This window comes from Lampetra fluviatilis, chromosome 7 (assembly GCF_964198595.1).
Source record: "Lampetra fluviatilis chromosome 7, kcLamFluv1.1, whole genome shotgun sequence".
Taxonomy (NCBI): Eukaryota; Metazoa; Chordata; class Hyperoartia; order Petromyzontiformes; family Petromyzontidae; genus Lampetra; species Lampetra fluviatilis.
In genome coordinates, this window is record NC_136281.1 from 323,649 (window position 1) to 335,276 (window position 11,628).

At 43.1% G+C, this 11,628-nt stretch overlaps 1 protein-coding gene across 2 annotated transcripts; it reads left to right on the plus strand.

Annotated features, from left to right (window-relative positions):
- Positions 1 to 246: 246 nt before the first annotated feature.
- On the plus strand, positions 247 to 10,037 carry LOC144933363 (neuronal membrane glycoprotein M6-b-like). 2 transcript variants are annotated; one of them, XR_013637016.1, is made up of 8 exons: positions 248 to 933; positions 2,162 to 2,351; positions 2,655 to 2,811; positions 4,191 to 4,338; positions 5,144 to 5,217; positions 5,545 to 5,678; positions 5,786 to 5,851; positions 7,417 to 7,451. XR_013637016.1 is itself a non-coding variant. In XM_078858047.1 (7 exons), the coding sequence occupies exons 1-7, from the start codon at positions 930 to 932 to the stop codon at positions 7,516 to 7,518; spliced, it is 741 nt and encodes a 246-aa protein (XP_078714173.1). In that variant the 5' UTR covers positions 247 to 929; the 3' UTR covers positions 7,519 to 10,037. The 2 variants fall into 2 exon arrangements, 1 of the variants encoding a protein (XP_078714173.1); XM_078858047.1 differs by lacking the exon at positions 5,545 to 5,678 and having other exon boundaries at positions 247 to 933; positions 7,417 to 10,037.
- The last annotated feature ends 1,591 nt before the right edge of the window (positions 10,038 to 11,628 follow it).

Genomic DNA, 11,628 nt, shown 5'->3' on the forward strand with positions numbered 1-11,628 from the left:
AACGTGCAAGTAATCCGCCTCTGGACCCCCCCCCCTTCCAGGCAATTCAAGTGATGCGGTCCAAGATCAGCGTTGTCTTTACCCTCGTCGCGGGCTGTACCACTCGGGAGGAGGGGGGGGCTCTTCAGCACGAGGCCACAATAATGTTCCCGCCATTTGAAGGGGATGTGGGGGGGCTGCGTGGCGGGCGACCAATCGGAGCGCACCGTTCGCGTTCTCGCGTGCGACGGTCCCCGGGAGACGCCTTCGCCGATTGGCTGTGACGAGGGCACGTGGCCACTCCCGATGACCAATAAGAGGGACGGATAGGGGGCTGCGTGCACCGCATCCCACCCGGAGCCACGGCCACCGACTGCCTCGGGCATCCAGTCACTCATTGTTCACTCATTCACTCCGTGTTCATTCTCTCACTGGTGCATTTATTCACTCCACTTGTTCATTCATTCACTCCATGTTCACTCTCTCACTGGTTCATTCATTCCCTGTTCACTCTCTCACTGGTTCATTCATTCACTCCTTGATCACTCTCTTACTGGTTCATTCATTCACTCCGTGTTGTTCACTCTCTCACTGGTTCATTCATTCACTCCTTGATCACTCTCCCTGGTGCATTCATTCACTCTGTTTCGATGTCATCTGTGCCCTATTCGCTGTATAATGAATGCACTCGTGTATTGACTGCTCCGGTGATTCACTCCATATTTAGTGATTAATTCACTCCACGTTCATTCTTGGCTGTGTGATTCACCGTCATGTTTGGTGACGAGATCGATTAATTCCGTATTTAGCGAGTTATGTAATCCACTCCATATTTACTGCCAACGATTCAATCGCATAATTACCGTCTCCTAACTCCACATTTGGTCAATTTTTCATTCACTTGTAAGCGAACTGAGATCGATAGAGCGCGGCTCGGGAGAGGAGGCGCCATGGGTGAGTTTGGTTCGTTCCCTCCGATCCGCGGTGGCTCTGAGATGTTGACTCCCTCGCCAGGTCTACAGGAGGAGGTCGTCGTGGTTACATCATTGGAGTTTGCGTCTCTTCTCCCCGTGGTCGCGTGGATTTCTCTTCGGGTCCTCCGCAGTGATAATCGCGCCTGTTGAGAGTCCTTTGGCTGCTGTAAATGTCCACATGGCGGCAAGCCGCCGCCGCCACTTCGTTGAGCCATCGTGTGTAGGGGACACGTCGCTTCTGACTAAGAAGAGCTATATTAAAGCTTCCCTGGCAACACTTGTTTTATTCCTGGTGAGAATGTAATTATTGATGTAATTAGTTGACGCTTGAACACATACGATCAGCACGGTTGGCTACGTATGGTGCGAAAGAAGTTCCACATACAAAGTATTAAATAATGAGAATGTGAACTATTTTCTGAAACGATGCATAAGAGTTAATTTATTCATGAATGAGATGATCGGATTCAAGGAATAGAAATGGTTTTAAGCAACGTTTTAGGTGAATGGGTTGTCGGATTAACGTGACAATATGATTATGGCAATACAGTACCGAGTAAAGGAACAATTAAAGATATAATCCTAAATTATTAATGACTGCTGTAGTTGAATAAATGAGTTGCTCGAGTTGAGAAATTGTATGAAGTTACAAAGTTCATTTGTTATTGGACAAATAGAAAATATTTTATGACAGACGAGTTAATTATGGGGTCGGTGAATCAATACCTACATTTCCTCCCCAATGCAAAACAAAAACACGAGTTTAAACTTCGTTAATTGGAGAGAGAATAATACTTTAAAGTGTTGTGTCAAACGCCTCTGCGCTACCGGGAATTCACTGACCACCTCGCCAGCCGCTATTGAGACTTAAACCTCGCAAAGTGTGAATTGTAAACTACTGTGCTGTACTACTACGCGGTCCCTGAAGAAGTCACCCACGTTGCTAGCAGAGGGCTCCGCAGGCAGCCTGTAACACCAAGTGCATCGCACTTGGAAATCGGACCCAACTCCCGACGAGGTATTTACCCTGTCTGTCGTGGGTTCAGTGGTCGAAAATGCATCACGGGTGTAGTGTGCGTTCGCGTGTATATCGCACCTCCGATTATGACGGTCGGCTACGTACGGTGCGAAAGAAGTCCAACATACCCGTACGTACAGACACAATACTGTACCGAATTGTTGCTCTCGATTGTCCTCGTGTCGCGCAGGGTGTTTTGAGTGCTGCATCAAATGCCTGGGAGGGGTTCCGTACGCCTCGCTGCTGGCAACGATCCTCTGCTTCACGGGAGTGACCCTGGCGTGCACGTGTGGGCACGAGGCCCTCACTGGCACCGTGACCGTCCTGCAATCCTTCTACTCCACCCTTGACGAAGACGCGCTGAGCCACATGCAAAATGTGTAAGCTTGCACAGTTTAGGCATGGGGTGGGAATCACTTTTACGGATAATGTATTGATTGCATTTCAGATGATATCACGATTGTTATGGGAATATGGTAATCATCGCTCTTCGTTGGTTAGACTTTAGTTAATTATCGCATTGGTTTGTAACGTTCCATTTTGAATACCATCCAAAACCTACCCAATTGGTATTTAAATTAGTTGTATTTTGTGTTACCCAAGTCAGCTTTGCTCGGAGTTTTGTGGACTTCTTGTACAATCTCTACCAATATACCTGTGTGTGTGTATGTGTGTGTGCGCAGTGTTAGCAGGGCCCAGTACCTAAGCTATGGGCTAGCTTCCACCTGTGCGTTCTGCTCACTGATGCTACTTACTCAAAGCATCTACACAACGGGGTCCGTCACAGACCTGTATGGCACATTCAGCATGACAACCTTCGGGCGCTGCATACATGCTATGGTAATACTTACAATTCTTCACCTTTACACAAGCCACTTCAAATACATTCAGGCAATCGTCACAAAGTGGGGTTCTGTGCAGACGGGGGGGGGGGGAATATGGGCCCCCAAAGGCAGATATTGAGAGACCATTACAGAGAGACATGGATAGTAGGCCTCGGTAAGGTAAAAGTTAAAAGGTAAAAACAACGAGCCTACCTTTACCCTACCTTTTACCCTTACCCCATACAAATTACCTGATTACAGGGTAATTCCTAGGGAACTACACATGAAAAAGGTTTATAACGGTAAATGCTGGGTAGAGCGCTTTATACATATAGAATACTCTCGATGATTCCAATTTTACACGCTTTCTTTTAACTCACTCACTCTGTCTGTTGTTGTTGGTGTTGTCGTTGTATCCTCAAATCTTGTAACTCAATTTTAACCCACTTCCCAATGTGGTATCGACTGCAAACTTGGTATACTTATGTCATACTGATGACAATATATTCTATCATAAAAAAATATATTTCAAAACATGTTTTTACATGTTATGTTTCGGCTTGGGTCTAATTGTCCTCGTTCACCTGACGTTGGCTGTAATTGGCCACGGCCCCTTACGTTATGGCAAGCTTCGGGGCCACTTCCTGGAGTCATGGAGTTCTGCCATTACTAGTACAGTTAATAAAAGTGTGTTTTAAAAAAGTTTTTTTAAAATACTACTTGTTAAATGCAGGCCACGGACTGTGCCACAGAGCTTTTAGCGGTAAATAAGGTACCGTATTTACCGGGTAATACTTTGCGCTACCTTTACCCTACCGGGTAATTCTTCCGAGCTACCTTTACCCTACCCTTTACCTTACCCCTTGGCATGTCGACACCTTTACCCTTTACCTTTACCCTTTTACCCAGTAAAAAGGGTAAATTACCTTACCTTGCCGAGGCCTAATGGATAGTAACAAACACAAAGATGCAGAGGAAGTCCAGAGAGAAACATGGGAAGCCTCAAGAGATGGAGATGCAGAATTATCATGATATCAACATATTGCGCATGTCAAAAGTAATGTGAATTCCATTTCTGATCACTGCTAACATCCGTGACAAATTGTATATTAACCTATAGGTTCACTCAGCCTCAAATGAGTACCTAGTTTGATGTTTAAACATTAGCACTGGGGATACAAAATAGCCAGGGATGGTGCTGGTCACACCACACTCTTGTGCATCATGCCAACCTTATTGCAGCATCTTGAGATGATGTAGACACTGTATAAAATCATAAATAAGTGCTGGCTCTCACATCGCTTTCACCAACATGTATAGCTTATGAGGGGAAGTTTGTCTTTTGTATACGTAGAGCGACTTGAGTGTGTGCTTATGCCTATATTTGCATGTCAGTGTGTAGGGGTGGCCTATTTGCTCATGCTGGTGTGGATTGTTCTAACTGGATTGCTGGCAATTCCGGTCTGGGTGTTCCGGGCCATATCAATTGCCTGTGCCGATTCAGCCCTTGGGTTTCCGGTGTGTGTCGACATCCGTCAATATGGTATGGTGCCCAATCCATCCTTATACATCCCACACTGTGTAATTGTACAGAATAAAAATTGAGCGCTTCACTCCTGGCACATAATCACTGTCAATTGAAATACATTATATAACACAATTTTTGTTCCTGGGTAGTAAGTGTTATTTCCTAATTGCTTATGCCTCAAAAGTACAGAAAATGACTATTATTCGCCACAAACTTTGCTTTTGTGAACCGGACTTTACGTGAACGAAAGACACAAATGCACACGTTTTCTCATTGAAAATAGGTACATTTCAAAATATCACTGTCCTGGTCACAAAAGCAAAGTTTGTGGGGAATAATAGCCATTTTCTATACCTTTTGAGGCCTAAGCAATTAGGAAATAAAATGTACTACCCAGGAACACATTTCTTTGTTACACGGTGATATCAATCAGGGATCTACTCAGCCCAACATTTCTCCAGAATCAATAAAACGAATACCACTTTGCAGGAGTTCGAGTTGTCATCTGAGGTGATCAGATGGCCATGGACCGATTCCTTATCACTCGTGAGCATATACCACTGAAATCCTGGGTTTGACAGCCACCTGTGATTAGATCAGGCTCTTTAGTGTCATGAGTTGAACGTCTTAGTCCAGTCTTTAATGGCGCAAAAGTTTCTCACTTATTTGGAATATGTGAAAATAAAAAATTTTGGCAGGCAAAATTTAAGTTGTGCTTGTGTTTTGAAATGCTAATTTAAGTTCAGTATTGTGTTGTAATGTGGTACATCTTCAAAACTAATTGATGTGTATATCGTGTGGTGAATGTTAACATTTTCAGGGATCCTACCCTGGTCTATGGGTGACACAATCCTGTGTGAAACTGCATTGGAAGACATGTGCAGTTCTGCAGAGGTGAGACAAATACTGTCATCACCGTTGTTTCTATGGCCTTGTAATAGTCACCTTTAGAATTCCTAACTCTAAAGACTCATTACATTGTGGTGAGACAGTCAACCCTTTACCGACCTCAGACATGTCATGAATTCTTGACAGTTTGTGGTATCATTATAGTTCCGTAGACTAACTGTTTTAACCTGTTATTTATTTTTACATGTTATTCATCCATTTTCCTAATCTGGCCAGGTGACACTGGTTAGAGAAACATTTTTTGACTTAGGATCGAAAGCTCTTAAGCTGAAATCCCAATTGTGCATTAACTAAGTACATTATTTCTCCAAGGTTGATAAAATGACTACATTCTGAGAAGTCACGTGGTTGTCCAATGGGGAAACTGCCCTTTGTCACATCAATGTGAATTTCTACCTTTGGCTCAAGGTCACCAACAGAGATGAGCATTACCACATTGCTCTTGGGTGAGGTCGACTGGCAGATGCTTGCAATGCCCAGTTTGCTATAAACACTACGTATGCAATGTGGGTAATTCCTTGTGAATGTGTTAATTATTTGACTTGTTTTACAGTTTGATGTGACGTACCATCTGTTTGTGGTCTCTATGGCTGGGGCGCTGCTGGCTACAATTGCCATGGTAAAGTTGGAGTACATTTTATCACAGTAATACACGTTATTTGAATCAATATGGTGACAACATTTTGAGTTATAATTATTGCAACTCATCTCAGTAGAACTACATTTATAGTAAAGCTGGACTAATGTGGGGGAGAGCCCCTCTAGGTGACATGCAGTCCTCGACTTACAAACATAATTCATTCCTGAGACCCGTTTCTAAGTCGAACGGTTTGTAAGTCAGAACACAATTATAGATTGTATTTAAATGCCCATATCGTCAGTGTGATGAAATGTGTTATGGTTCAACAAAAAAGGGACACATTGGGAAACTCATGAATAAGTATAAATGTACATTTACACGTAACACTGTAAACATACTATATAGAAAATATAACATAAAATAAAGTAACAAATAAAATCAGTTTTATTTTCACTTACCTAGAGTCCTGATGCTGGCTTGCCTGTTGGAAGGGGGACATCGAGTCACCACAATTTCACACACACGGGGGTACTCGCGTGCACACACAGACACACAAATGGGCATGTGCACACATACAGATCCCGCGTATAGCCTAAACAGACTGTTTAGGCAAGTTCTGTTAGCGAGCGCGTATGAAGGCTGGCACAGTACACGAAGTTGGTGGCCAGCACCACGTCCGACCGCCTTTTGTTTCCCCAGTGGCGATGTTTTTACACCACACCAGCCACTCATTTGAGACCGAGTCGACCTAGGGGAGGCCCAAGACAGGTTCAGATAACACTATTATTTCGTAATTGCTTATGCCTGAAAAGTAAAGAAAATGGCTATTATTCCCCACAAACTTTGCTTTTGTGACCAGGACAGTAATATTTTGAAATTTACCAATTTTCAATGAGAAAACGGGCGAATTTGTGTCTTTTCGTTCACAAAGTGAGAAAAAAACAAATGAATCAAAATTAACATGTATTTATACTAAAGTAATCCAAAAGATGACTACTAAAGATTTAGAAGTGAGTAGTCTTTCGAGATTGTTCCTCCCCACAGAGAACTCGGTCCGCTGTGGCCAGTCCCGTCTGTGGTAGTGCGCCTTGGTGTTCTTTTGAGTGTTTTTTTTAATGAAAAAGATTTATTTCCAATAGTGTTACCCTATTTTCGGCATACTCAAGTCTGGTTTTGAGAGGTTTTCATCTATAACAAACCAGTTTTACATGTGAAACAACTCATTCATATCTGGATAAAGTTATTGTTAGCTGAACTTCAATGTTGCCCAGTTAAACTAAACTTTTATTTACCAGGCAAAGCACACAGCTATTATCTCTTTTTCAGAAGCAACCTGACCACAAATTAGAAATCAAATCAACGAAGTGGCTCAGCATATGGAAATTGATAGCAGCCAAATAATCTAAACGCATGTTTATTTGGTGATAAAAAGTATTGACCATTTTCTTCAATTAGCGAATAGTTCTGCCCATATCAGCCCCTTGTGTCTCCTGTGCCCGCCTTCAGTAGATATTAATAATACTTGCCCCTACACTTTACATGGCTGTGTGTGTGTGTGCACGCGCTTGTGGCTAGTTTTGTGTCTTTGTGTAAAAATATTGCAGATTCACTACCTAATGGTATTGGCAGCGAACTGGGCTTACGTGCAGGAGGTGCGCAGTCGTTTGTGCTTGCTGCAAAGAAAAGCCGACCACGACCTCCCTTGAAGTTTAAATTAGATGTGTGTACACAAGCATGCATACTCTACATACGTACACACAACTATTACATTTTGTTACCAAGTGATACATTCCTATTTCATACATTTTCATTAAATTATAACATTGTGATTGTCTCTTTGCACTTAAAAAGTAAGTATTCTTGTAGAAAATTATGCACTTAAAAAAGTAATTATTCTTGTAGAATTTGTTTTAAGTTTTTTTCATGAAAGATGTTAAACATAAATGTACAGTATAAAGATTACCCTATGAAATAACACCCCGATAAACTATGTTGTCTGCTGCACACACGCTGCACAGCTGTCTGATGTAATATCGACTTTAAAGTATTCAGCTAAATTCACCATCGGCATTTCTGGGTTTGCACACCTCTCTACGTGCTAAATACATTTTGTAAAAACATTTTTGTTTGCGAAATATATATACTGTGTACATTAAAACCTAATTAAGATAGATGCTTATTAGAGGAAAGAAAAATGCATTACATTTACACAAGTATGTATTGTACAACTTTAAAGTGACAAATCGGTTAATACAGTTGAATGTATTTCTTATCAAACTAAATGTGAATCACCTCTTAAAGTGCATGTTGTACCAGGAGGGCCTACATGCAAATTGTCACGATTGCTCATGTGAATACAATGTACAATAGCTGCGCTATGACACTGCCAAAACAAAGGTGGAGGCATTAAGCTATTTTCTAATATTAATCCAACATTTTTGTTCAGTAAGTGTGGCATTTGTTTTCAAAGAGTACGACAAATGTAAAAACTATATCCAGTAAATAGGTGGGGAGGTCTTCATCCAATAGTGGCTAGATCGTGCCTGATAATAATGAAGATAAATTGGTGATGCAGGAAGACCAGTCAAAGTATTGGATTGTCTAAACTGCGATATTTTGCTCTGAGTTCTTAATGAGGTTGTTACCATTTATTAAAGTATACTGTACCATTGCTGAGAGCAAAAGTACAGTCAGTAATTTATTTCAGGATGAAAAAAATAGAATATGCCAATATTTTTTTATAATTTAGTTTAAGCCGCATAGCTTCTCATTTATAGATGTTTTAATCATCTGAAAATGAGTTCCATTTAAAAAGGATATAGATACCAGGAGTGGTTTACAGTATGAACTGCGATAAACATTTTCTTTGGGCAACCGTGTCACGAGTGAGGCAGTAATATTCTTCAGTAAATACTGCACTCGATAGCATTTCTGCGCTTTTACGGCAAATGTGCAGACCTGAAGGAAAATTACTTAGATGATTAATTAAATGTGGGGATATTCACAAAAATGAGCATTTAAGTTGCACTGAATTTTTTTTCAACTAAATACAACTTTTGTTATATTTGCATTGGAAATTTCAAGAGGAAAGACTCATTGAGTTTTCATAGTTTCATTCGGGTCCTGGATTGGGCAGTTTGGTAAAGTCTCTTAATTAATGTTTGGCATGTGGAAGGAAACCGAAATACCAAGATAATTCATGAGTAAGCAATTCAGCTCCATACATATTAAAACCACTTGCTGCACTGCCATCTGATCGACTCAAAGCCCAGTGGGTTTGGGACGTTTCACACATTTGTGTAAACCACCAATACTCTTCTCAAAATGTCTGGGTTACATGTGCTCCACCGCTGTATGTTATATTGTACAGTTATTGTCCTGAACATACACTCAATGATTGTAGAAGCACATTTTGACATTCAGGGATTGCATGTATTTTGTTTACACATGTCAAAAAACTACACCCAAGCAACTTGACAAAAAAAAGTACATGTAATAATGCTATATACACAAACCCGACATGAGCTCTGTATTGACCCAAGGTATACGATAGGGGAATTTTATATTTTGCTCTGGTGCACTCGTGGGTCAGCCTTGCGTTGAGAAACTGCTTCTATTTGCCACCGCAATCTATCCACCATTGTTTTGTACAGTGATATTGGTGTGCTACAAGCCTGCATAATCGTCGGTCTGCATCTCAACATTCGTAAGGGTGCATGTGCATAGCTTATTGGGGTGACATTGTCAGAGATGAAGTCCGAATCAAACACTTCGTGAATAATATCGAGTCGGCTGCTATGGCAATCCCAGGAGGAACATGTGGTAAGCGTGCTCGCCGGCGTAGAGCTCGGCAAGTGTCATTCACAGTTAAAATAGGCTGCAAATTGTAAAACTGCTGTTCAAACTTGATGACCAGGATGACTGCATGAGAAAATTTATTTTAAAAAATCGTAACTTTTAGTTTGTATCTATGTAGTTTAATGATAAGTATGTATTTCAAATATCTGTAGGCTGATATTCTCCAGCATACATTTATTTTGCTTATTGGTAAAGGTATTCTATATTACTGCGAATGCAGTCCACATTGGTGCTATGTGCAAAGATATGCATGAGAGCACTACTGTATATTATAGTTTATGGAATGACAGATGAAAATGTATGTTAAAGTGGGATACCATTTTTGTTGCTTAAGTATATATAAGCAATTAAATAAATGTGCCAATGTGAATAACCAAGTGCACCGCGTGTTTTCTGTGATCCTTTGTAAACGACCACATTCATATAACCAAGAGTACTTCATACATTATACCGCACGCAGTCTCAATGTATTCAATATTCGGTACCCTCCCAAACCTATTATCGCCCGCACTCACATCAAACTCAATCCCTGTGTATATATGCACATGTAGTACATGACTACTGTTGCCGTGTATTGAGAGTGAACGCCGTTGAACAAGTCAATCTCGAGCTGTTTGCTGGTTCAACGGGAGGTGGTAGGGGGCAGGGGGACGATGATACTCGTGTAATATCGTTGAGAACTCTTGGACGCCGGGGTTGAGGCACACGTATTTATTCCGCGATAGTTGTCACAACTACGGACATACAACACTGGAGGGGGTATCGGCCCCCTCACCTGGCTAGCTGGGAACACACTTGCTAGCCCTATCTGACCTACCTCCTAGTCCTCCACTAACGGGCTAGGGGAGGCTATCTTGCCCGACACTGGTAAGTCGGGCTACGGTACCCGGAGTCCCAGAGCACTGGCTCTGGTTCTCGGGACCACGCCGCTGGCTCGGTCCTGCGCGGCCCTGATAAGGGCGGCGTCCCAGGGGAGTCCAGGGCTCTAGCTGGACGATCTTCGGTCTTCACTGGTTTAGCTTTAACATTGTTCCCCGAGCTCTTCGGCTCATCCCCTTTTATACCAAAACCCCCCGCTGAGGGGTGGGGCCCCGGGGGATCACAACTCCGGGCCAGCCCCCCAGGCTGCCCGTTGCGGACGTCGTTGAGAGCACCTCTCCGTGCACTCACGAAGCCCCGCCCACTGTGTTTGTTTCCCGTGTGATCCTATGTATACAGCCCCTCCGTAACACCCCTACATCACCCCCCCCTGTACAGCTCGCAGCCGTCCCGGCTGCAACAACGACAATAAAAGTGTATTTACCCCTCGACCCCGCGTGTGCCTCACAATTTTTTCAACCATAACGCGAACGAGAACAACAACAAGAACCAGAAAAGCAAGAAGGGAAAATAACCTGACGCACCCCCCCCCCCCCCGAATAAATACGAATTCCGTAAAACCAACGTATATACAATTTGCAGGGAACCCCAGCACACACACAACACACAGTGAACACAACATACGTACAATCCAATGTGCCAGGAACACACCACCGACGCAGCACACAGTGAACATAACATGTGAAAAATAATGTTTTTTTTTCTTTTTGGGCATCACAAGAGTCTGCGCATTCTTGCGCGCGTCCTTGCAGCAGGCCCGTCACACGGGGCAACCCCGGATGGCGGGCCGTCGGGTGGCAACTGTCCATTTCCGAGTGAATCTCTTCTCGATGTCGCGAGACCCTCGGCATCCCCCGTAGGGGTTGTCGGGCGTGAGCCCGTCATTCCTGGTGCACCTGGGGGCGGGACAGCCGGCAACACGTCAGGCGAGAGCAGCGGAGACGGACCCTTTGAGTCGGTCGACCCCCCACATGTTTGGCCACGCGTGTGTGGAGTGGGACTGCGTACCGCAACAAAGGGTTTCAATCTGGAGGGGTGCACAAACCACCGGCGCTTCCCCCATTTGATGCGTACGCACT